Below are 24,838 nucleotides of genomic sequence, written 5' to 3'. Positions count from 1 at the left end.
AGTAACCTTTGCATTTAGCCCGGCGTATGAGAAGAGGGAGGGTGCCTGTGAGGTCAGCAGCTTCTTCGCAATCCAACCACAACTACAATCAGGACAACAAATTACGGTTTGCCCTGACTGAAGAGGGCAGGACCTATACTGTAGGACAGGGGTGTCCAAACTTTTTGGCAGGAGGGCCACATCATCTCTCTGACACTGTGTCGGGGGCGGGGAATAAAAAGATTTAATTTACATTTCAAATTTGAATAAATTTACATCAATGAATATATTAGAAATGGAACTTATATGAATGAATGAATGATCTTGCAGTAGCTCAAAGCCTATAAAAGGCCTTGCAGAAAGCAAGGCTGGCCTTTCCTTTGGTGCTGCTGTAGCATCACAGACATGAAACAGCAAGCAGTGGAGACCCTTGTCCCACAGCTCACGCAAGAGGTTGAACAGTCACCCTCACGCTGAGAGCACAGGCTCCAGCAAGTCTCCGGAGGGCCTGAGGCTCATTGGAGACTGGGGGCTCTCTGCGAGCCAGATTGGGGGTCCCCAAGGGTCACAAATGGCCCCCTGGCTGGGGTTTGGGCACCCCTGCTGTAGGACCTATACTGTAGCAACCCCCTTTGCTAGATAAAGCCAGCAGAATGGGCTACTTCAGGAGAAACTTGGATTCTGTCTACTGTGGTAAAATTGGAAACAATCTTCTTTGGTATTTATTTGCTGGGGACAAGTTGGGCTGTAGCTGGGTCTAATCTGGAGTCACTACTAATACTTTAGCTGACTTCCATGGGGCAGTGGATGTTTTCCATAACATAAAAACTAATACAGGGGGATCCCATATCCACAGATTCACTTCATCTGCATTTTACTGCAGATTGGGTCTGCGGCCCGCGGCTCTGCTCCCCTCACCTCTGGGGGGGTCATCTGAAGCCAGCAGAGGCCGCACACTCAAATTGAGCCTTAGAGCAAAAAAAAAAATCACTTCTAGTTTTTTTCAAAAAAAGACAACACAGAAGTGACTTTTTTTGCTTTAAGGCTCAGCCAGAGTTTAGAAGAAGCCACGGACTGGTATGCGTGACCTCTGCTGTGCTCAGACAACCCTCAGGAGGCAAGGGGAGCTTAGCTCCACTCACTTCTGGAGGGGGGGGGCATTCCCTGGTACCTGCAGTGTCACATAACTGTGGGAGGATTCTGGAATAGAATCTCTAGGGATACCAGGGCATGCCTTTACTGAGAAGAACACAGACTGTGCCTTGTCTAATACCAGGGCCTAGGAGTGGGGAGTAAAGGGGTAATTTGTACCCAGGCCCAGGGTCAAAAAGGAGGCCCAGGAGCCAAAGGAGGGGACCCAGAAATTTTCCTGGGATCTTACATTTTGCAATCTCACCCACACTCACTGCCCATGTGGGATGCTGGGGGCATTACCATGGGTACATGGCAGCAACAATTGTCACAAGCCATACACACCAGGCCCAGGAATGCATAAATTCCTTAATAATGTCACATCTGGGAAGAAACTGACCTGTTACAGTAGCTCTTTGGCTTGTGGATCAGCTTACCCTGATGGAGTATAGAGGAGCTCAGCAACACAGCTGTGGGACTGCAGCTGCTGCAGAAGTCAGTTTTGGTGTACATATAACAACTTTCCATTCTAAAGTGAGCCTAACACAATGCTACTAATCTCCTGCAATAATTTTCTATTTTTGAAATATTTTAGAGAGACTTAGGAGTGTGTTTGGTTTTCCATATTACTGTAGCTAGCTGCCAATACTAGGCAGGCAGGTAGACCTGAGCTCTTCATTGGGAAGACAGATAGACCTGGGCTCCAAAGACTATTCCAGTTGTTGCCACATTGCCCCTGCCTGTTTAGCCCCCATTCTGTCCACACAATTTTGCCCTCACTCTGTTTCACCCCCTTCCCCTTTGGGAATGGGCCCAAAGGAAACTTTGTACTTCCTGATAAAATTCTTCAGAGGCCCTGTCTAAAATTGTAGGTGTTTGGATGGTGTTTGTGGCCAATTGTGTATATTTTAGTATGTCTGAGAGGGAGAGGAGTTGGATGTACAGGCAGCAGCCCAGGGGAGACTAGAACACGGGCACACATGGGAAGTAGAGTTTTGAAGAAGGACTTCTCTAACTATATGGTCTTGAATTCATTGTACTCTTCTTGTTTCAGATATACTGGTTAAACTCATTTTGTTGGGAATGAGCAGTAGCTGTAGCGGTTCTTTGCCATTTAGCAAGTAGTTAACACATTTTGTCCAATATAGGTAGCAGCATTGCAGCAACACGAACTGTACAAGCAGACTATGCTGTTCTCTCCAGTTTATCTGTCTTTTCAGAGTTGAATCGTGTTTATTCCATGGCTGGAATCCAGAAGGTCCCTTGTGCATGTAGAAAACTTGTGCAAGAGGACACGCCCAATTTCTGACAATTCTCTCTTCCTGCCACAGTCCCCTGTATGACATTCCACACAGCTGTGGGGAGGACAAAGGGTTGCAAGGAATGAAGGAGGCAGAAGAGCCCACTGTATGAGCACAATTCTTCTTAAGCTTCTCTAGGTCCAACCCTCTATCAATCTCCACTGCATCTGAAAAACAGAATGTAGACTGGCACAAGGTCATAGCTATAGCAGATGTGCCAAGCTGTCTGCAAATCTGTTAACCTTTGTTCTGTAAAGCTATCCAACCATGCACACTTCATTTCATCTGTTCAAAACATAGCATAACATAGCAGGCAAAGACTGGGCTCAGCAGCAGACTCATCTGCAGACTCATAAAAAGTGTTAAGACTTAACATTAGTTTTAAAGCCCATGGTGACAGAAAATAATGGAATTTTCAACAGCCTCAAAACAATTAAAAAAGAAAACTAAAGATCCCAGAGTTCTTTGATGGAAGTCACTATATTTAACCCATTTTTGCCTAGAACAGGGGGGTTTCCAAACTTTATGGCTAGAGGGAAACATAAAATATCTGGCACAGTGTCAAGGGTCAGAAAAAAATTTTTAAATATAAAATTTAAATAAATACATTAGAGAAGAAACTAAGATGAATGAATAAATAAACGAATGGGCTCAAATTTCCAGGATTTCTCCAAGTACCAACAGAAATAAAGCACACACTTAAATGGACTTCCATTTCCTCGCCTCCCAAGCAGCCTAATTAAATATACAGGAGTAAATATCTCAGAAGCAGTTTATCACAGGAAACATGTGAAGCATGTTCTGAGGGCTGAGGAGGCCTTCCTGATGCCCAGAAGGCCTTCTAAGGCCTTCAGAGTGCCCAAAAAATTACTTAAAATTTTTCAGGAAAATCAGGAGGTGATGTTTTTAGGCTCTCAGAACACAACCCAGACAAGACTGGAGGACAGCTCTGGTCATGTTCAGTCAAGTGGGCCAGAAACTTGCAGGGGACCAAAGGCTTGCTGCAGGTCAGACAGAGGCTCGCTGCAGGTCCCATCTGGGCCCAGGGTTTGGAGACCCCTGGCCTAGCCCACAGGTGTACATATTTGATCCCTGTTGCGTATGTGCAGCATTGAGCAGAAATGGCTGAAGCTGGTCCTAAACCTCTTTAAATTTGTAGTGTAGTATGCCTGTATGTAAGACAATGGCACATATGTACTCTTAAAAAAAGTGGTCTAACCTTTTATTCCTAGATGTTCACATCAAACAGGTTAGACTGCACCTTTGGACACAGCAATTCTGTTACATCAGTAAAACACACTTTTTTACACAGAAGTTTACAGGAGCTTTTTATGTCAGGCATGATTTTTCAGATCACAGACATTATTACAGCATGTCTAGCTCAGTCTAGAAATCTAAGGTAATCTAAAAAGGTATCAAATCTACCACAGTTATTCGACTGAGAGCACATGGGTATAAGTAGAAGTTCTCTCCAGTCTTGGTTTAAGTTGAAGTTTGCTAGATCTCTTTCTTCTTGAGTATCAGTGGACCCACATTATCTCCCGTTGACTCATTGTGCTTGTTGTGAGAGCCGTCACAGACGGGGAACTGAAAAGGGTAAAGAAAAGGAAAAAGGTACGTGAGATGAATCTGTCCCAACTGTACAGCTGTACCTACATTTAAGAAAAGCTTTGCACTCATGATCACAGGTCATTTTCTAGACAGAACTGAATGCCATACACACTGTCAGAATGGAATGTCAATCTCTGGCATAACTGAGAAGGCAGGAATGGATCCAGGTAAAGGGATGCCCAAAGTCTTACCTGATAAACCAAATGAACCACACCATGCCTTAAAAAATTACATAGGCCTGCAAAATTGAGGGTCAGAAAAGTTTTTCCCAAACTTTATGGTGGTTTGATATGAATTTGGGGTGCCAATTCCAAAAATGGCATCCGTTTTGCCCTATCACATCTAGTTTTGGAGATATAGTATAGTCTCATCAGTGAATGGTTCAAGCAGCTTCCTCATGAGGAAACCATGGTGTAGGTTTCCTCATGAGGAAGCTGCTTGAACCGCTCACTAAAGAGGCTATGCTGTGTCTCCAAAACTAGACGTGATAGGGCAAAACGGGTGCCATTTTTGGAATACACCCAGGAATTGGTGTATTGTTTAAGGAAGCAAAATGTGTGTTAGCCTATGTGATCTGCACTTGTTTCATCCCATTACTCATTGTGCCCTCTGGACAGGATAACAATCTAACATGACTGTAAGTCCCAAACTCATAAGAAAGGGTTTCTTAGAGGCTTCAGATCTTTTGCTCTTGTTCAAACAAGTTTGGGTTCAGATTAAAGAACCGCTAATGGAAGTCTCCCCAAAGTCTGTTGCCATTCATGACTTGCTATGTAGTTGTCTGGCGCAAGAACACATCCCTGCCTAACCCTTCTTTCAACAGATTTGGGGTTAGAAATAGCTCCATGTTTGTTCAGTTTAACATAAAAGCAGTTTCCAGTATATAAATTCATTATTAATTTTAACAATCTTTTAGACATAGATGTAGAATTCAATTTGTTCCAAAGTCTTGCATGAGACACTGAATCAAAGGCAGCTCGTAGATCTATAAAGGGTGCATATAAGGTGCCAGGAACATTTAATGCATATTTACTTATCAATGATGCCAGAGTAAACCAATGATTGATACAAGAGTAGCCTTTCCTGAACCCCGCCTGATCATCTCCTAATATCTTCTCCTGTTCTATCCAATAAAGCAGTTTCTCTTGCAGTAGTGATGCATACATCTTACCAATCACTGTTAAAAGGCTGATTGGTTGATAATTACTTGGGTCGGTACTCTCTCCTTTCTTATATATGGGCGTTACCAAGGATACTTTCCAAATACTTGGGATAATTCCATCCTTATTAATCAGCGTAAAGAAGGGTGTGAGTACCTGTTCCCACCAGATCAGGTCTATCTTAAAGAGCTCAGCAGGAATTGCAACTATACCAGGAGATTTCCTCAATTTAAGCATTACCTTGCAAGTAACAGGTTCCCATTTCAGTAAACTGTGCAAGATGGATTTCAAAGTTCAGATCTCATTCATGTTCATGCTTCTTATAAAGATTTTTAAAATGTTTTTCCCAATTTTCTACAGATACAGATGATCCAACAACACATTTCAGCTTCAGCATTGGAGTAATTAGTCGCCAAAGAGATATACCAGACTTCTCATTGGCTGCCACAATGATCCTATCCCATGTGGATCTCATAAATTGATGCTTCTTTGTTTTCAAAAATGCTTTACATTTCCTTCTAGCTCGCAGCAAGGAAGCAAGTGCATGTGGTGAGGTTGGAGACATCTGGCCCTGGAGCAGAGGGAGGCCTGACCGTTCCCTGCTTTCTCCTCACCAAGTAGAAAAGTCTCTGGCTTGCCAGAGGCACGAGCCTGTGGCAAGAGCCAAAGGGCTCTTGGCCCGGGCTTGTGCCTGGAAGGCTGCCACATCAGCAGGAGATCGTTCTACCAAGTTCCACCTGCCTGGACAACAGAGATGGATGCCTAGTTTTCAGACTGTGGTTGCAGACCTCTGATAGTTTTAGCTCTCTTTACCCTACATGGGGGTAGTTGTCTGGACTTTGTGGAGCTATCACTACTGCTAGTCTTCCCCAAAGAGTTTTTCACATAGTCTGCTATCCTCCTTTAATTTCATTCACCAACTAACAAAATTAGCACATGAATGTTAGGCACACTTCAGTGTCATCAAGGGATGGGTCTAGTTCCATTGGATCTTTCCAGTTCCTGGGTGGTGGTCTGACCCAGGCTCTCCTCCTAGCTCAGGAAGGCAAGACATCTTACTGAGCGAAGCCGTGGCCCAGGCATCCATCGGCTGCACTGCTCACAGTGGGTGAAGCGGTTGGGTGGCACCTTAACCCTCCCCTTCAGCTCCTGGGCACCCCTAGACTTTGTAGCCTCTCCCCCCAGATCTCTACCTCTCCTCCTGCCCCTTCTCTGCCATCCATTCCTTTGTCTTCCCCACTTGCTTGTCTTCCCCCTTTTATTCCTTCCTATTCCCTCCCTCTCAGGTATCCTGTAGCTGGGGTTGGCAACTGAGGTTCTGCAGGCATCTCACCCCTTCCCAGCTGATAATGCCTGGCAATGATGTCACCACCAAGCAGCATGCTGCCAAGTTGGTCGCCATACCTCCCTTCAGTTGCAAGGTGGGGCATGGCTCACAATGATATAAACTGCATGGAATACATTACATGGGATCCAATTTCTCAAAAGCAGGCAAAATGACAAATTGTAAGAGTCTCTCAATGACTCATTAAGGGGAGCAAACATTCTATATCATGCAAGGTAAGAATCACTGTAACAAAGAGAACGCTACAGCTCTACATTGGAGCAATATGACTCACCGTTTTTGAGCGCCAACATCTACAGTACACAGCTTTAGTGTGACACAAGTCCTCGATGTTGATTTCATTCACTACTTTAGGATTCTCCTTCTGAATTTTGAGATTAATCAAGCTGTCTTTCTGCTGCTTTTTCTTGGGGAGAAATGGACGAATGGCAAGATATCCAAGCAGAGCAAGAACACCCAGGAAAGGCAATAACCGCAGCCATTCTGAAACTGAACACATACCAGACTTCTTATAGATAGGTGTTCAAGTACCACAAACAGTTGTTCACACAACTTACAAATATGTGTTAGAGCACAACTTACGAATATCATGTGGAGACTACAGAAAATGGCTCTTCTGTTGGATGACATGTTTTCATAGCAATGGTAATATTTAGTACTGACTATCACATCATTCTGATATCTGGTGGGGGCACTTCTCAGACACTCCATATTAGGTGCTAGAAAGATGAGGTGGCTAGTGGTATCCCTCACAGTTATGAAATTTCCACTAACGTCTGTGTGACATGTATAAGGCAGACTCCCAGGATTTAACATTCATAAACTTCTGTGCACATGACAAATTTCTGTGGCACAAAATCTGCTGGAGAAAGCCTCATGAAGAGCCCAATTTTGAGCTTTGTGTGCACAGCCATAAAGTACGCTTACAAGGCTTAGCACCAGCCCAGCGCCAATCAGCATTGGGCTAGCGCTGTTGGAAAGCCAGTGCTCTGCCACTCTGTGGTCGCCTGAACTGCTGGGAGGTGGAACGATAGGTGGTGACGTGGGGGAAGCAGAGAAGAGGAGTTCCAGGGCGGGGCAGTTCCAGGGCGGGGAGGGTGTGGAGAGGGCAGGGAGCAGGAGTTCACAGGGGAGGGAGAGGGGCGGGAGGAGGGTGGAACTGGTGAAGCTCAGCTCCACCAGATCCTGAGCACCGTGTCGGGCTGCGCAACCCGACATGGTGCAGCAGCCCTGCACTTTGGGCAGCTCAGGACTGGGTTATCAGTCAGGAAAATAGCTGCCTGAAAACCTGTTTTGCTGGCAGTCTTCGTTTTTGGTCTTTGGCCTTAGCAAAAGGAGAATGAACTACAGAGACAAGGACATTTGGACTTCTGTAAGAATGTTCTGGAAGAATTTTCTGTAAGAATGTTCTGTAAGAAGTTAATAAGTTTAACATTAATATATATCAGCTTTGGAATGTTGGACAACACCAGTCTGGTCCTCTCTAAACTGTCAATATTATCTATTTAGAATAATGCACATGCTGTTTCATATAAGCCAAGTACACATGCATAAACTTCAAAATTATTATTTTACACATGAGACAATCCACAGTATATCACATGGCTATATGAAATTCTAAGTATGTGATAAAACTGAACATCACCCATTGAAGAATCGGCATGTTAATTCTGCATTCAATTTTGCCCCTCCAACCCAACATGCATGTTCCCTATTTATACATGTGTATATATTAAACTTGCACGAAAGAAAAGAACCATTTCCATTTATGCAAATAGGAGGGCTATAAAGTTCAATCTTAGTGTATACAGTACAATATATTTGTCTAGTACAAAAAGATACACTAACCCAGTTAACTTTGCCTCTCAACAAAATTCCTTTTTAACCTGGATTTGTGCCAAAAAGAAAGATGGAGAAACTTGATTTACAGTACTTCATAATTAAACAGAAAAGGAGGTATATGATATATAACAGAATATCTGGTGTTCTTTTTTACCTCTAATAATTTAAGAGATTGTAGGAGCAATCCTAACCCTTTATGTCAGTGCTTTCCAGCATGGGACATATGCTACACCCTGTAGTTGGGTGTCACTCATGGAGGCCTCCTCAAAGTAAGGGAATGTTTGTTCCCTTACCTCAGAGCTGCATTGCCCTTATGTCAGCGCTGGAAAGCACTGATATAAGGGGTTAGGATTGCGCCCTGTGTTGTTTTTATTAACAGTGAACAGCAGAGAGCCATATAACAGTAGCTATATGTTCTTTAGTGGAGTTGAATAGATCAATTGAATAAATCAATTTTTTGACTCCATTAAAGAACATATAGCTATGTTTTGGAACATATCTTTATGAAAGTTTTGTCTAATTTATTAGATTTATTCACTATCTACTCTTTCATTGACCTTTGAACTGAAAGACACACTGAATGCATTCTGCCTTGCAAAGCAACAACAACAAAACTATGGTAAGTCTAACCATGGTAACTTGTTCTAGAATACAACTATAAGGATATAAATATTTATTTACTAATATTGCTGTTATCTGCCAAGGTAAAAAAATACCCCATACACCCAAACTTTGACCATAGGGGTCAGTAACCATGTTTCATGTACAGAATCCATGAGGACTAATGTAGTTCTAACACAATACTCCCAATCAGCTATGACTTGCTCTGCACTGCATACAATCCTTTACTGATATCCTGTCTTTCCCATATAACTCAAGGCACCATATGTAAGGTTTCCATGTGGACTCTCATCCACTTGTACACCAGACAAACCTGCTTAGCTTCTGTGAAGCTGTTACTTGATGTACCTTCAGATCATGCCCTGGGTCTAAGTCTCCAGGGAAGAAATAAAGTTCAGTTGTCCAAGACATTTCATTCTATGATATATTATCTCTTGGTTGGTTAACTAATCTAACAAAGGCTGTCATCAGAATGGTGCTAGATAAAGCAGTGTTCTATAATGTGAGAACTTCCTTTATCTTAGCTAGGCTGAATTGTTAGATGAGGCTCTGGGTAAAAAGATACTAGTTATATCTTAGAGTTATGGAAATATCACTACAGCTGCTTTATGCAGATAGGCAGGCCCTTAACATGTCCAAGAATAAACCTGAGCAATAAACCTCTCTCTCTGAAAGACCTTTAGGGAAAAAAATCACAAGTCATAACTAGTCACAAACTGGGCAGCGGGGGGGGGGGGGGAGGGAAACCAGGAACACTGGATTCTAAAACTATGTGAATATTAAAAAGATCCAAATAATCTCCCCTACAAGATAACGGAGACAAAGAAATAAAGGTGAACTTCAAGGAAGGATCAGGACTGAACCAACCAGGTATCAACAGGGAAAGACTGTTGAACAATGGCTGGCAGGGAAAGTTTCAAGCTGAAGTTGCCTTCTTAGCATGGTATGAGAACAGCAAACAAAGAAAACTCTTATCTTGTAAGTACAGTTGCACAAATGAATTTATTCTGTTACATTCATAGCTGCTGCAACCACCACAACAGACAAACAAAAAGCAATCCTATTTGCAACTGCAGGTCTTAATGCAAATTCTAAAGGTTACTTCCTGAATTACATTCTCCCCAGTCTATGGGAAGAATGTTTTTCAGTTTCAGATTCTTGCTTGTTAGTTACAATTACTGCCCTGAAATTAATAGGCACTTTCCCCCCTCCTTGCTATCTTAAAGCCATCTTAAAAAACAGCTTGCCCCTTGCCCCTCTAAGCCATCTTAAAAAACAGCTTGTCACTTTCTCCATTCAGTCAAGAGCCATGGAGCACATACACTACTGGACTGTAGGTGTCAAAATACCTGCTTTTGACTAGGCAAAAAAAGAACATTAGTGAAACTGTCCTGGATCCCTGCTGAATTTAGCTCACATCTGGCCATTGGTCCAAGTTCACCTACTTGATTTAGAAGCAGGAAATTTGGAGGTCTGTTCAGCAATAAAAAAGGTTGGAGAACAGCTTCCCCAAAAGGGGATAAAAGCAACTGACCAAGGTTGGCAGTTGTCAGATGCCAGCCAAGCGAGAGGAGGGATGTCACTTCAATTCAGTTAGATAGGGGTTAACACCTAAGCTACTCATTCCTATCCACTGAAAGACAGGATGTTCAAGATGCCATAAATCTGAATCAGTCAGGGAAGTTTTAGTCAGAAATTGTTGTATTTTGTTTTGACCTTTGCCTGCAGTCTCAAGTACAGAATCTGTCAGTTTTCTCCCTTTTATACTTCCATTAAATTTTTTCCTTTGTTTTGTTTCCATACCTATTTTTTTACCCTAAAAAGCAATTTGTCTATACATGCCTTTCGTTGTACCCAGCCAACACTTTCTAGAGAGGCTGGTGAAAATGGACGGTAAGGAAGGTGAATAAGAGAGAGGGAGAAAGTTCAGTAGGGAAGTCAGTCAAGGTGCTACCCTCTTGCCCGGGTAATCAGTTCAGGAGACATGCACACGAAAGACATGCACACACAGAGACCCAGCTCAGAGAGAAGGCCTGCAAATACGGCCTTAAGCTCAAGCTGCTAGTAGCAGCAAGTACTGGATAAGGAACATCAGAGTGTGTCAGTGCATGTTGTCTGTGCATGACAGGACCCCCAACTACAGGCAAGAAGGTTAGCCTGGTTTTTTTTCTCATTGAAACTCTATTTTTAAAAATTTCTACCCTGCCTTTCTACCAAACACTGGGGCACCCAAGGCAATTTACAATATAAAAACACAACACAAAGTAAAAGAACAATACTAAATATTAAAACACTTAAAATAATAATCACCACAGCAGATACACCTCAATGAACTTATAGTGGTATAAGTGAGTAGTCTGCAGAGTGCAACCTCCAAAGATGGGAAAAGGAAGACATAAGCATAAACAGGTCTTTCAGTTCTACGACACAGTGCCAAGAATAAATCAAAATGCTCTTAGAAGCATGTTTTGTTACGTGGATCTTAAAAGCTCTATGGAGACTGCAATTATGATATCTATGAATTGAATTCTGTCTTTGATTAGAGGACCCACTAGGTGGTCCCATCTCTTCATCAATAAGTGAAACCTTCTTAAATCACAGTGTACATAGTTAACTTGGGATAGATCAGGGGTGCTCAATAGGTGGATCGCGATCTACCGGTAGATCGCGAGGCAAAATGAGTAGATCGCAGAGTGCCGACCCCCCCTTTCAGGTGCCTCTGGGAGGAATGGGGCTTACTCCCAGGTAAGTGTGGCTAGGATTGCAGCCTCACAGCCTAATCCTAGGCATGTCTACTCATGAGTAAGTCCTGTTATACTCAGTGGGGCTCAAGGTACACCAACATACATTGTACACATAAATGTTAAATGTTATGATGGCACGAACATTGTAAAAAAAACTCTGGTAGATCTCCGGGCCTTGCTGGGTTTCAAAGTAGCTCTCGAGCCAAAAAAGTGTGAGCACCCCTGGGATAGATGCTACTGCTATTAGATGCGTTTAAAACTGGTTGAACCACCATTTGCAATGAGTACTAATAAACAGTTCCATTGTTGCTTTCTGTAGCTCCCGAGGGCAAAATATAAGCTACAGGGAAGCAGATTTAGGCTAGATCAGTGGTTCCCAAACTGTAGGTCAGGACCCACTGGTGGGTCTTGACCTGGTTTTTGGTGGGTCGCCAAAGGGGGACTGAATGATCAAATACTGCAGTGGTTCTCAAATTGGTGGGTCATGACCCACCAGTTCGTGTAAAGGTTCCCCTGTTCCTTTAAGGGGTGGGGAAAGGGGAGAGGTAGGGAAACAATCCCCAGGATTGCATCCGTATGGGGGGCAAGGGGGGGGGCTTGTGACTTACATTATGTAGGCAGGGCTGCAGGAGGTGCAGGGAACCCTGTGCAGCCCTTAACAGCGCTCCCCAAGGCTTGGAACATTTGGAAAAAGCGAGCGCAAAGCACTTCTGTTTCGTGGGAGGCGCTTTGCTCCTGCTGTTTCCGAATGTTCCAAGCCTCGGGGGAGCACTGTGGAGGGTTGCGCAAGGCTCCCTGCACCTCCTGCAGCCCTGACTACATAATCACAAGCACCCCCTTCGCTCCCCCCTTAGCAACACCATCTTGGGGATCGCATTGCTGCCCTAGCCCCTCCCCCACAAGAACTTACTGAGGGAGTAAAGCTCCCTCAGTTTGAGAACCACTGAGATACTGTATTTGCTAATCACCCTGCAAAGAGCTAAGCACCTACACTTTGCAAGCATGTGTAAATATAGGAAGATAAATGTTTGAGGGTCTTTTTTCTGGTTATTATTACTTAAAAATAAAATATTATTTCCTTTTTCGAAGTCTGGTAGACCTAGGTGGGTCCCGATAGTATGTTTTTTTAAAAAGTGGGTCCCAGTGCTAAGAAGTTTGGGAACCACTGGAATAGACATTAGAAAAAATATCCTAACTACAAGAGCTGACTAGCAACAGAACAGTCTGCATCATGCCTGTCTGCCTAACCTCCCTAATTAGAGGTTTTCAAGTAGAGGCTGGACAGTCACCTGACTCGGATTATATAGCACTCCACTGGGCAGGGGGCTGGACGGATGACCTCCTTCCAATTGTATGACTCTTGTTTAATTTCACAACTATGAATTCAATGACATATATGCAGGAGTAAAATTAAACATGTATGAGAAGAACAAGTGATTGGTAATATGATTCAGGACAAGTACTTAAATTAACAATGAACTAATAGGATTCATTACCACTGGGTATTGTGAGGGGAACTAATAGGATTCATTACCACTGGGTATTGTGAGAGCCACTAGTATAGGCAGTGAAAAAATTTAGACACATTTAACCAGTATAGACAAGAGAAGATTATTTTCAGAGACAGATCTCTGATTCAAGGACTCACAGATCAAACTGTCAGTAACTGAGAATCCTGAAGAATAGAATCAATGTTGGAGGAGTCCTTGTAGGTTAGCTAGTCCAGCCCCTGCTTGATGCAGAAAATCCAAGGCTATAATAGCCAGAACCCAAGGGACATTCTCACTAGCCTGTATTGGAGACAGAACACTGGCCTAAACAACCCTTTTGCCTAATCTAGCTTGGCAATTCCTGTGTCTTTAGCAGGGTTGGGGACTCGGACTCGAATTGCAAGAATGTGTGTTTCTCGCTGACTTGTGAGTCATGTGTTTGGATGACTCGGAAAAATACTCAAGTCAGAGGCCCCCTGATACTTGGCACTTGTCCCCACACATGCCAACTCATGTCTGTCAGTGTCTTGGTGTGCTTGTTTACTGTTTTCATGGCGTGAAAAACCATCAATCAGACCGGGAAAGCAGCAGGGAAGTTCTAACCATGAGGCAGGGAAGGATTAATGTTTTCCTTTGACATGGAGCGGGAGGAGGGGAGGCAGGAATGAGCACTTTTGCCCATCTCTGATAGGAATGAACCAATTATCATTGGACAAAGGATGAACGTCTGATATTTTCTTTGGCTGAGTTACAGCAGAAAGAGGAGCCAAAGAGGTTCTTGCCTTACGATTGGCTGGAGAAGCCCAGGAAGAGGGAGGGAGGCGGGAGAAAGCTCTTTTGCCCATCTCTGATAGGAACGAAGGAACAGATTATCACTGGATGCAGGATGAGAGGTTTGATCTTTTCTTCAGCTGAGGGAGGGCAGGAGGAGGAGCCCTAGGATTGGCTGGAGGGAGGAAAAGGGGGGAGGCAGTTTGTAGCAATCACGCATTCCAACCCTGTGACTTCTATGGGCTCCATTGTTACTTGGGCTGACTGGCTACAGTGGGACTACTTCTAAGTACAGCTGCCAAGGATTGGGTCATCCTGGTAAGCCTCGCAGCTGCTGCACATGATCCTCCTCCTTCTTGCAGCTTCCTTCCCTGCTCTCATGCAGTCCCTCCCACTCCCTCCTGCCCTGTTTACAGATGGGCGGGGACAGCAGGGGAGTGTTCAAATAACTCCTACATACACACATGCCTGGTAGTGGTAGCAGCCCTGTTTTTTCCATGGCTAGTTTTTTTAAGGGGGTAACATAACTCAAGTCTTTTAGAGTCGTAAAAGGGTGACTTGGCAACTTGGAAAGTGCTCCCATTATGACTCATTTTCAAGACAAGTCACAGGGGGCGGTGACTCTAGACTCGACTTGCGTCATGCCACGCTGGACTTTCCCATCCCTGGTCTTTAGCATCTCAGGAACATACAGAGAAGAAGGAAAGGCTATAGGGTAGTATCCACAGTTGTCCTTACTTCAGAGAAGGAAAACTGCAGATGCTACCCTAGGGCAGGGGTGCCCAAACCCGGCCCTGGGGCCACTTGTGGCCCTCAAGGCCTCTCAATGTGGCCCTCAGGGAGCCCACAGTCTCCAGTGAGCCTCTGGCCCTCCGCAGATTTGTTGGAGCCTGCACTGGCCCAACGTAACTGCTCTCAATGTGAGGGCGATGGTTTGACCTCTCGCATGAGCTGTGGGATGAGGGCTCCCTCCACTGCTTACTGTTTCACATCTGTGATGCAGCAGTGGCAGCAAAGGAAAGGCCAGCCTTGCTTTGTGCAAGGCCTTTTATAGGCCTTGAGCTATTGCAAGACCTTTATTCATATTTAAGTTCATCTTAAATATATTTATTTATGTAAACTTATGTAAATTTATTCAAATTGTAAATGTAAATTAACTCTTTTCTTTCCTGCCCCCCCCCCCGACACAGTGTCAGAGAGATGATGTGGCCCTCCTGCCAAAAACTTTGGACACCCCTGCCCTAGGGTCTTAATCTTTATACTTCCCCTAGAAAGGGCCATTACTTACAATACAACTTTCAGACAGAATTAGACACAGTCCTTTGATTTAGTCACAACCATTCTGCAGGGAAAAGCTGCCTAGCTGAAGCAATGCACCAGTTTAATCAATTATATCAGTATAAAAAACAAAGTCATCATGAGACTGCAGAGTATGTTTCAGCACAATTACTGGGAACATGAACAGGAACTGAAAGAAGGAAGAGGTCCCAACTAGAAGGCAATGAAATACTAAATAATCTGCACATTCTTTATTTTTTGTCAATTCTGTTGAGAGGAGTACAGTTCCTCAGCAAATCTCTGAGTGGTCACTTCTTTGCTCCGGAGCTAAGAAGCAACAGTTCTGAGCTTGCTGAGTAGCTGCTTTGTCAAGCATTCACAAGAATAGGAAGCAGCAACTTGGCCAAGCTCCAAGCAGCAACTCCTTAAGAAGCTACTTGGAGCGCTCAGAGTTTCTTTGCCGAACCTGGAAAGGACATCGCGACATCACCGCTCCGGCACCCCAGCCCCTTGCAACACCACTGCTGTGAGATGCACTACCTGACAGGTAGCACATCCCCACACTTTCAAGGCATGTGAATCACATGTTCCCTTGTTCAGTGTATCTTTAATTTGGTTCTATGTTCTACAAATTACTGTACGGGTCCTAAAGAACAGAAGATATTTAAAAACTCATGGGAAAAGTGGAAAAACAGATAAAACATTGAGAGTTGCTCATAGTTTACAACTAACGATTGAGGTGGTAAACCTTATTATGAAACATTAGAACTTCTGAAACATTTTCATTGTCAACTTTAACACTTTATTGAAGCTGTACAATGTTGTTAGTCATTGTTCTTTATTCTATTTTATCATAGTTCACAATTTTTTCCTTCTGCTATTAGGCATTAAGCATGATTTTGGGGTAAACAGCTTTGGAACAAGTTTCAATTTCCCATTGAAATTAATGTAATAATTACCCAGATTTTCACTGTAAGGGCTGTTTTTGGGAACAGATTAGATATGTATAAAGAAGGAAAGCTGAATTTGAAGTCCAGACATTCATACATCTAGACACATTTGATCCCCGATGCGTATATGCAACATCAGGCAGAAATGGTTTAAGTAGGTAAATGGAAAGTTGACAATAAGTCTAAAAATGCATTTAAAATAAAGAAGAATCCTCCTAACCCTCCCAAGCTGTTGCTGATCTGTTTAAAACAAACTCAATCATCCCAAAGGCTGCAATCCTATCCATACTTACCCAGGAGGAAGCCCCATTGACTATCATAGTTAAAAGCATATACATAGTTTTCTGTTCAAATTACAGATCTGTAACATTGCCTCAAATGCAGTCACATACCATGGTAGCATCAAGTCATCATGTATGTGCAACCTCCTGATTTTAGAAATGGGCTATGTCAGATGCAAGGGAGGGCACCAGGATGCAGGTCTCTTGCTGTCTAGTGTGCTTCCTAGGGCATTTGGTGGGTCGCTGTGAGATACAGGAAGCTGGACTAGATGGGCCTATGGCCTGATCCAGTGGGGCTGTTCTTATGTTCTTAAGTCAAATATGTTAAAAAAATAAAATACACATTGAAATGAATGGGTAACCACCAGAAATTGGCTCGCGACCCACCTAGTAGAACCAGACCACAGTTTGAGAAACACTGTGTTAGGCTAACATATATTTCAGCACAAGCTTTTATGTTCTACAGTCAGCTTAATGAGATGCATGCAGCATGTTATGCATCTGATGTAATGGACTGTAGCCCATGAAAGCTTTAGCTGAAATAAATCGGTTAGGTTTTAAAATGCTACAGAATACATTTTGTACAGAATACTTTTGCAACAGATTAACCCCTCTGAAAGTTGTTACTTATTTTAAAAGTGTCGCAAACTTTTCAAGAGCATAGCTGCCTTGTGAGGATGGACAGGATAATTATTTAATGATCTATCCAACTGTCTTGTACTGAGACAAATTATTGATCCATGCCACCCAGAATTGGACAATGGATGATTACCCATCATTTATACTCTGACTGGCAGTGGCTCCCAATGAGAGAGATCTTTCTCAGCCCTTCCACCTGAGATCCTTACCTGAAGGGGTTCTATATGCAAACTGAAGAGTACTGAGTAATGGCCCTGCTCACTGAACCAATTAAAAGTATAATTTCATTTCTCTCCATTTTTGGGAATCAGCACTCCTCTGTAGGAAGCTGCCTTATGCCAAGTCAGATCATTGATCATCTAACTCCATTATATGGAAACTAACTGGCCTCAGCTCTCACACTGGACAGGACACTTCCCCTGCCCCACCTGCAAATGTCCATAACTGTCAATGATTGAATCAGGGACCTTCTGAGTACAAAGCAAGTGCTTTATCACGGAGCTACAGTCCCTATAATATTAATGCTCTATCAATTCCTTGATTCACTTCTTTTAACCTCTCTGTTAATTCTTTAGGATTACTTAAGTCATGTAAAAACTGTAGATATGTGCTTTTGCTGCATGATGTATATATGCTTCATAGCTTTCCAGACTGAATACATGCTGCAAATTGCAAGCAGTCTTCACAGTTTTCGATATGTTGCTTTCACACATATTCCTGGGCAGACATGCTTTCCATATAGGAAAATCAAAAGAACTGGTGATGTGCAGTTGCTAACAGCCTGAGGTATGAAACAGGATTGCCCTGGTTCAAATCTCATTTCTGAGGCCTTAGGCAAGCCATTCCCTCACAGCCTCAGCCCCCCAGCTGCAATGGCAGGTAGTTATGTAATTACTTACCACTTACCTTACAGGATTGTTGGAGGGCAGGCTTTCCAAACCCTGGCCTAGTGGCCAGATCCAGGGTTTGGGGAAAGCCCCCCACTCTGTGAGTGGAGCTTACTGTTCCACCTCTGCGCTACATGTATTCTGAGTAGATCCGGGCACCAGGATGCTCTGGGCAGTTGTGCCTGCCTGGATGTCCTATTGCACAGCCTTCTGGGATGCCAGACAATAGAGATGACTGCCCAGAGTGTCCTGATGCCAGAACTACTCAGAAAACACACCGCAGAGGCGGAACGGTAAGCTCTGGCCTCAACAGGGACTGCTTTTTCAATGGACAGCAGTTGCGAGTTTGGCGACCACTGTTGCAGGGCATTATCAAGAGGTGAAATGCTTAGTACACTCTGAAAGCACTACATGAGTGTAAAGTTTAGTGGTTAACAAATAGTGTGGTCCCTGGAGCAACAGCACTGGAGGAGAAAGTAAGCATTAAAGAATTAGAGCAGACGCAGAGGATAATTCCCTTTACTTTTTGATGATCTTACCTACTGTGGTCTGTACTGAATCAATGAAATGGATTAAAACTACTATGCCACTGTAGGTACTGAACATGCATGTGGAACAAATTTCCACTACCAATCATACCGTTGTTGCAAGAATGAGAGTATGTTGTCGGTCAGTGAATCACCACTGAATCTGGTTGGAAAATTTCCCTTGAAAATCAGTTGTGCAACATAAAACAGGGAAAAGCAAGTATGCCATATGCTGAACTGAGGGAGAAATACATTTATGCCACAGAGATGCTGCCGCACACTCAGTCAGCACAGACCGAAGTCGCCACTTTGCTTATAAAGCACACCTACGAAGGGATGGAGAACAAGGTGGTCTTTTGGCTCCCGGGGTGGAGAGGCTGCAGGGCTCCTGTCTGCACAGACTGGGGTGCCCAAACCCCGGCCCTGGGGCCACCTGCAACCTCAAGGACTCCCAATGCGGCCCGCTGGGAGCCCAATGCAGCCTGCTGGGGGTGCTGGAAACTTGCCAGAGCCCGTGCCGGCCGGGCGCAGCTGCTCTTGGCGTAAGGCGACTGCTCGCTCCCGCGTGAGCTGAGGGATGAGGCTCCTCCGCTGCGCTTGCTTCTGCCTGTGAGGGAAGGCCGGCCTGCTCTGTGCGGGGGCCCGGACAGGCCTGCAGCTCCTGCAGGTCCTCCTTGCATTCAGAAGCTCCCCCCTGACCATTCAGTGCTGCCAACCGACCCCACTCTGGGCACGGCCCCAGGTCTGCCCGGAAGCAAGTCCTCCTTTGCTCAGGGGCTGCTCCAACAGCGCAGGCGGGACCGCAGTCTCCGAGGCAGAGTTTCACATAAGATCAGCCCCACTGGATCAGGCCATAGGCCCATCTAGTCCAGCTTCCTGTACCTCACAGCGGCCCACCAAATGCCCCAGGGAACACACCAGATGACAAGAGACCTCATCCTGGTGCCCTCCCTTGCATTTGGCATTCTGACATAGCCTAATTCTAAAATCAGGAGGCTGCACATACACATCGTGGCTTGTAACCCATAATGGATTTTTCCTCCAGAAACTTGTCCAATCCCCTTTCAAAGACCTCTGGGCACGATGCTGGAGCAGGCCCAGGGCCCACCTAACCTTTCCTCACCAGGGAGGTGCCCCAGCCCAGCAATCGTCTCAGTCGCTCTCTTTGGCACCTTTTCCATTTCACGCCCCTTCCCGCCGCAGCCCGGCGCGACTTCTGGGGGAGGCTCCGCCGCACCGGGCGAAGAAGCCCGACTGGCGCCGCAGACGGCAGGAAGCGGGTCCCCGAGGAAGGCGCCTCGCCCTCACCTGTGAGCCTGAGGAAGCCGCCGACGCTCTCGGGCAGCGGCAGGCGCTTGAGGTAGGCCGGCAGCTGCACCTTCAGGACGCGGGCCAGGCCGTCCAGCACCATGGCGCCGCGGGGGGCGAGGGGCGCGCGCTGCTCGGCCGCCTCCCGCCGCCGGTTCGCATGCCCGGCTGGACTGCGCCCTCCTTCCTGCCGCGCCACTGGGCATGCGCGTGCGGCCGCGACGTTCTGCGCGGGGGCGCGGACGGCATTCGCGGCGCCTGAGGAGCGCAGGAAGTGACGCCGTGAGGCGGATGATGAGCAGGAACAGGCGCTATTGCGCTCACGCGTTTGGCACCGGGACCTGCTTTTTGCGGGAGGAGCTGTTGGGACCCACCGGAAGTGACGTCACCAAGCAGGGGCCTTTTCACAATCCTAGGCTGCGGCTCTCCCCCGGCAGGAAGTCCCGTTGACTGTCATTGTGGAAAGAACAAGCGCCGTCGCAGACGTGGGAGCTTCCAGTCTAATCTATTAATAAAGTATTGAAATGAATGGGGACCCACGTGCAACTGGCTCGCGACCCACCTGGGGGGTCCTGACCTGCAGTTTGAGAAACACTGTCACACAGAAACGCCTTCGCTTTTGAAAACGTTCTACTTGCACCAGAGGCTCGTGCAGGGACAGCAGAGCCTTCGCTGGGGGGCAGAAGCAGCACCAGGATCAGAGCAGGACAAAGGGCACCTGAGGAAAGTGCTAAGGAGACAGTCTGAAAGGCCCAGGAGGGCAGGTAGGCGGCTTGGCACCCAGAGAAAGCAGTCCAGGTGCCAGGCCACCCTCCCCGGGAGGAAGTTCCACAGCAGGGCACCACAGCCAGAAAAGGCTCCTGCTCTCTTTCCCTGATGGCCCCTCCTCAATTCCACCCCACAGAGAGGACTGGCAGATGGATGTCCTCAGTGTGTGCACATCTGCACGTAGGCATTCCCTTAATGTTGACAGTGTTCTTAAGTGCTATTAGCAAATACACACATTAACAAATGTTTGTATTTAACCTAATTTATTTTCAGAATCTGTACCCCAACTTTCAACTTTAAAATGCTTCCAAGGCAAAGTTTTTTAGGTTTTGGTCCCTCCATGCATCAAGCACATAAAACTATGAATAAGTGGGCATGTGCTGTTTGACATTCATGTCAATGCACACACCAGGCCATAAAATGCCATTCTGCTGTTTCCCTTCCAGCATCTCTACCCTACAACCTGGACAGCACGCATTGGTTGACTGTGTTTCAAGCTGCAGTTTGCAATCTTTCCATATACAGGTTTAGCCTCATTATTCGCTTGGATTCCAAGCACTCACCTGGATGGCAAAAAATGCACTATAGCAAATCAATTTAAAGAACAAAGTTACTGTGGGCCTGTGTTTTGTCTGGTTTGTCCCATCTTGGAAAAGCAAGAAGTCACATGACAATCCCTCCTCTACACCTGCTAGCGCGTGTGCGAAAGGGTTTTTATAGGTGGGCACACTGCACATAGCCAACAGACCTGCGCCGGCTGCCGATTGTATCTGGACACGTACCAAGTTGTGAGGGACATAAGGTTGCTTGTGCACATTGAAGCCACTGTCCTTTGGTTCCCATCATCAGTGCATTACTTTACACTTATTTTGAAACAACTACTATTTTTCTGCCTATTCTCTCGGTTTGGAGAGATCCTTCTGGAGCACTTCACAATCCCTTCTGGTCTTCACCACTCAGAAAAGTTTAGTGTCATCCACAGACCTGTTCACCTCCCTGCTTATCCCTGTTTCCAGGTAATTTATGAAGATGTTGAAAAGCACCAGTCCCAGGACAGATCCTTGAGGCACTCCACTTTCCACCTCTCTCCACTTTTTTTTGTCAATTGCCCATTGACACCCACTCTCTGTTTCCTGGTCCTCAACCAGTTCAACAACAGCATTCAGTGAGGGACCCTATCAAACACCTTCTGGCATTTAGTGAATCTGAGGAGACCCAGTGGAGGCCAGACAGCCTAAGTAAAGAAGTGTTTTTGTTTTTTAGCTATTAGCTAATAGCTATTGGGGCTATGTTGGGGCTACATGCTATGGGCTGGCAAGGGATAGCACTGGTCTGTCTGTCTGCTATGAAACCAAGTTGTTTTTTTTAACTTACAATTTTTTTTAAGCTTATGAATTTTCAGGGGTTTTTAAAAACACTGATCGTGGGCTGTTTATTCTCTGTCTCTTGATATAGATATAGATGATTTAACTAGTAAGCATCACAAGAGGATCAATTCTCATTGATACTTGCAATAAAAACTTTTTAAAAATCCAATCTAAATAATAACTTGGACTTGCATTTGTTGTCCTGGGAGCTAAACATGATAATATTTAAATGCCTTTTTTCCCCGTATGTTGACCACCTCCCTATGTTGACCAATTTCCTCCTGTCCCTTGGGTGGTCAAGTTAAAGAGGTTCTACTGTATATTAAAAATAAAATATTGAAATGAATGGGGACCCACCTGAAGGTGGCTTGTGACCCACCTAGTGGGTCCAGACCCACAGTTTGAGAAACACTGCTAAAGTGTTAATATGAGTCCACTTTTATTTCCATGGATCAGAGCTAATACTAGAACTCCTATTCAGTTATGTGTCATCAAGTTCCCACTGAGAAGGGCTGCCGCCTGATCCTGCGCGCCCCGGGCTACCGCGGGAGGCACCTCGGGAGAAGGGGACTTTTGTCCCCTTCTCCCAGGTAAGGTAAGTGGCCCCACAATGGGCCGACCAAAAGGTCAGCGGTAAAGGTGTTCATGTATGGTGCGGAGCCGTCCATGAGCGCCTTGGATCCTGTGGAGCGGAGCTCTGTGGACCCTCCTCCCTCTCCCCGGCACACCTCCTGCCCAACCCCCTCCCTGCGTCACACCTCGGCAACACAACTCCCCCCACCCTTTCTCCGCCCCCTGCGGGCCTCCCCCCGCCCCGGAATGCCTCCTCCCCGCCCCCATCCCTGCCCCTGCTTACCGTGCTGGGCTAGCACAGGCGGGAGCCTGGTGGGAGCCTGGCGGAGCCATGCTGCCGAGCACAGGATTGGGCTCTTAGCCACTGGTTTCTAGTGGGTTACTAGAATTGTTCAGTGATCTGTACTGTTTAAGGCTACAATTCTATCCACACTTTCCTGGGAGTAAGCCCCACTGACTACAGTGGGATTTACTTCTGAGTAGACATGGCTAGGATTGGGCTGTTAATAAAATTAATGGGTTAATTAAAACACCATGAGTTACCAGACTGGGTAACACCATCCCTAGTGATACCACTGGGAGGAAGTTTGGGTGTTGTTGGTAACTGGCTTAGATTAATGTTAAAGAGGACCTGGTGGGGTGGGATCGTGGGGACATGTGGGGAGTTAATACTGGGGTGATGCCATGGTGGAAAGTTCCTTATGTTGGAAGGAGGGAGATGAGTAGGGGACAATGGGTGGAGGGATTACTATTGGGGAGTTATTAAGTGAATTCTGAATTCTGGTGGGAATGTGGACTGAGAATAGGAGAAGAGAATAACTCTGTGGAAGTCTGACTATGTAACGTTTATAATCATAGCATAAAAAATGTTCTCATGGGTTTTGCTTGAGTCACACAGAGTTCCTGCAGCTTGTTGAAAAAGGAGGAGAGGGTTGGAAGTTAATGTGGGGGGTGAAGTTTGGATGTTGTTGGTCACTGGCTTAGATGACTTTAAAAGTGGAATCTAAATATTCATGGTGCACTATAAGTCTATCAGTGGTTATTAACTATGATGGCTACATTGAACCTCCAGGTGTGGGGGCAGGATGTCATTGAATACTACATGCAGAGGAGCAACCTCAGGGGAGGGAACTGACGTTCATCCCCGGCTTGTGGGGAACTGTTCGCCGTGCTTATTTTCTGGCCATTATTATTACTCACTTCATGCCATGACTATTACTGAAAATAGTTTTGCTGTATGTGGCGGGGGTGTGTGTGTCAAAAATGTGATGTTTATATCCAACCATATTAACAAATCACAGTTACTATAGTCACAGTACAATCCTATGCATGTTTAGTCAGAAGTAAATCTCATGATGTTCAATGGGCTCAGTGCCCGATACTGAGCTCTTTAGTGCCCGTGAAATGAGCAAACTGCCAGAGCTGGGTGTCACAAACGTGCCGTAAGGCATGTCTGCAGCACCTGGAGAGAAGGGGCCACTAGTGCTGGGCCAGCACCAACTGGTGCTGAGACTCAGTGCCACTCAGGGCGAGGGGGAGGGAGAATGGGGTGTGGGGGAGGAACTGGGGTGGGATTGGCGGAGCAGTGCTCCGCCAAATCCTGAACTCTGTGTCAGGCCAGAAGGCCCAACATGGAGTCTCTGAAGTTTGCGCCCGCAAAATAAATTTGCGAAACCCCATTGTGAGGTGTGGGGCTTCCCTCTAGGAGACTTCTGGTGGCTGCTGCGGGGCCACAGGACAAAGTGGTAGCCACTGTGGCGCTGCTGCACCAGGCATTGAAGCTGTAATTGGACAGTTTGAAATTGTTGCTGCTCCCTTAGTATTGCCATCTCTCCAGTCCTTTGACCCTCCCATTATTCTCATAACACAGATGTGTTTTCTGCTGCTGAGCAGAGCTAAAACAGGCACAATGGATGAAAAAGAGATCCTACAGAACAGCATTGTTATCAAAGACCAGTCCAAAGGAGAAATCTCATGGGTTTGATAAAGAAAGAAAACTAGCAGCAGGATTAATTTCAGAAAACCCTGGATGAGCTAGTTTCATCATTTAGGGATGGTGATGGATGGTAGAGAATATACAGCAACATGTTCTGCTTTGAACTGAATTTTTTAAATTTAATAAACAAAAGGTATGTTGAAAATGTTCAACATTCAAAAAGTAAAGTTCTGAAATGGTGACACAAATTTCATATTTGTGCATAACTTCATTAGCACTCTGCTCAGAATATGAATGATGGAGAAGGGAGAGAAAACAAAAAAATGCAG

General features: G+C 45.3%; 1 protein-coding gene across 1 annotated transcript; it reads right to left on the bottom strand.

Moving 5' to 3' along the window:
* Nucleotides 1-3,606: 3,606 nt before the first annotated feature.
* CISD2 (CDGSH iron sulfur domain 2) lies at nucleotides 3,607-20,082 on the bottom strand. The gene is made up of 3 exons (XM_066632258.1): nucleotides 19,866-20,082; nucleotides 6,802-7,016; nucleotides 3,607-3,998 (listed from the first exon to the last, which is right to left on the bottom strand). The coding sequence occupies exons 1-3, from the start codon at nucleotides 19,966-19,968 to the stop codon at nucleotides 3,909-3,911; spliced, it is 408 nt and encodes a 135-aa protein (XP_066488355.1). The 5' UTR covers nucleotides 19,969-20,082; the 3' UTR covers nucleotides 3,607-3,908.
* Between the last annotated feature and the right edge of the window lie 4,756 nt (nucleotides 20,083-24,838).

The sequence above is a fragment of the Tiliqua scincoides genome, chromosome 6 (genome assembly GCF_035046505.1).
Source record: "Tiliqua scincoides isolate rTilSci1 chromosome 6, rTilSci1.hap2, whole genome shotgun sequence".
Taxonomy (NCBI): Eukaryota; Metazoa; Chordata; class Lepidosauria; order Squamata; family Scincidae; genus Tiliqua; species Tiliqua scincoides.
The sequence above is the reverse complement of the archived record's forward strand: the minus strand, read 5'-3'. Positions and strand labels throughout refer to the sequence as shown.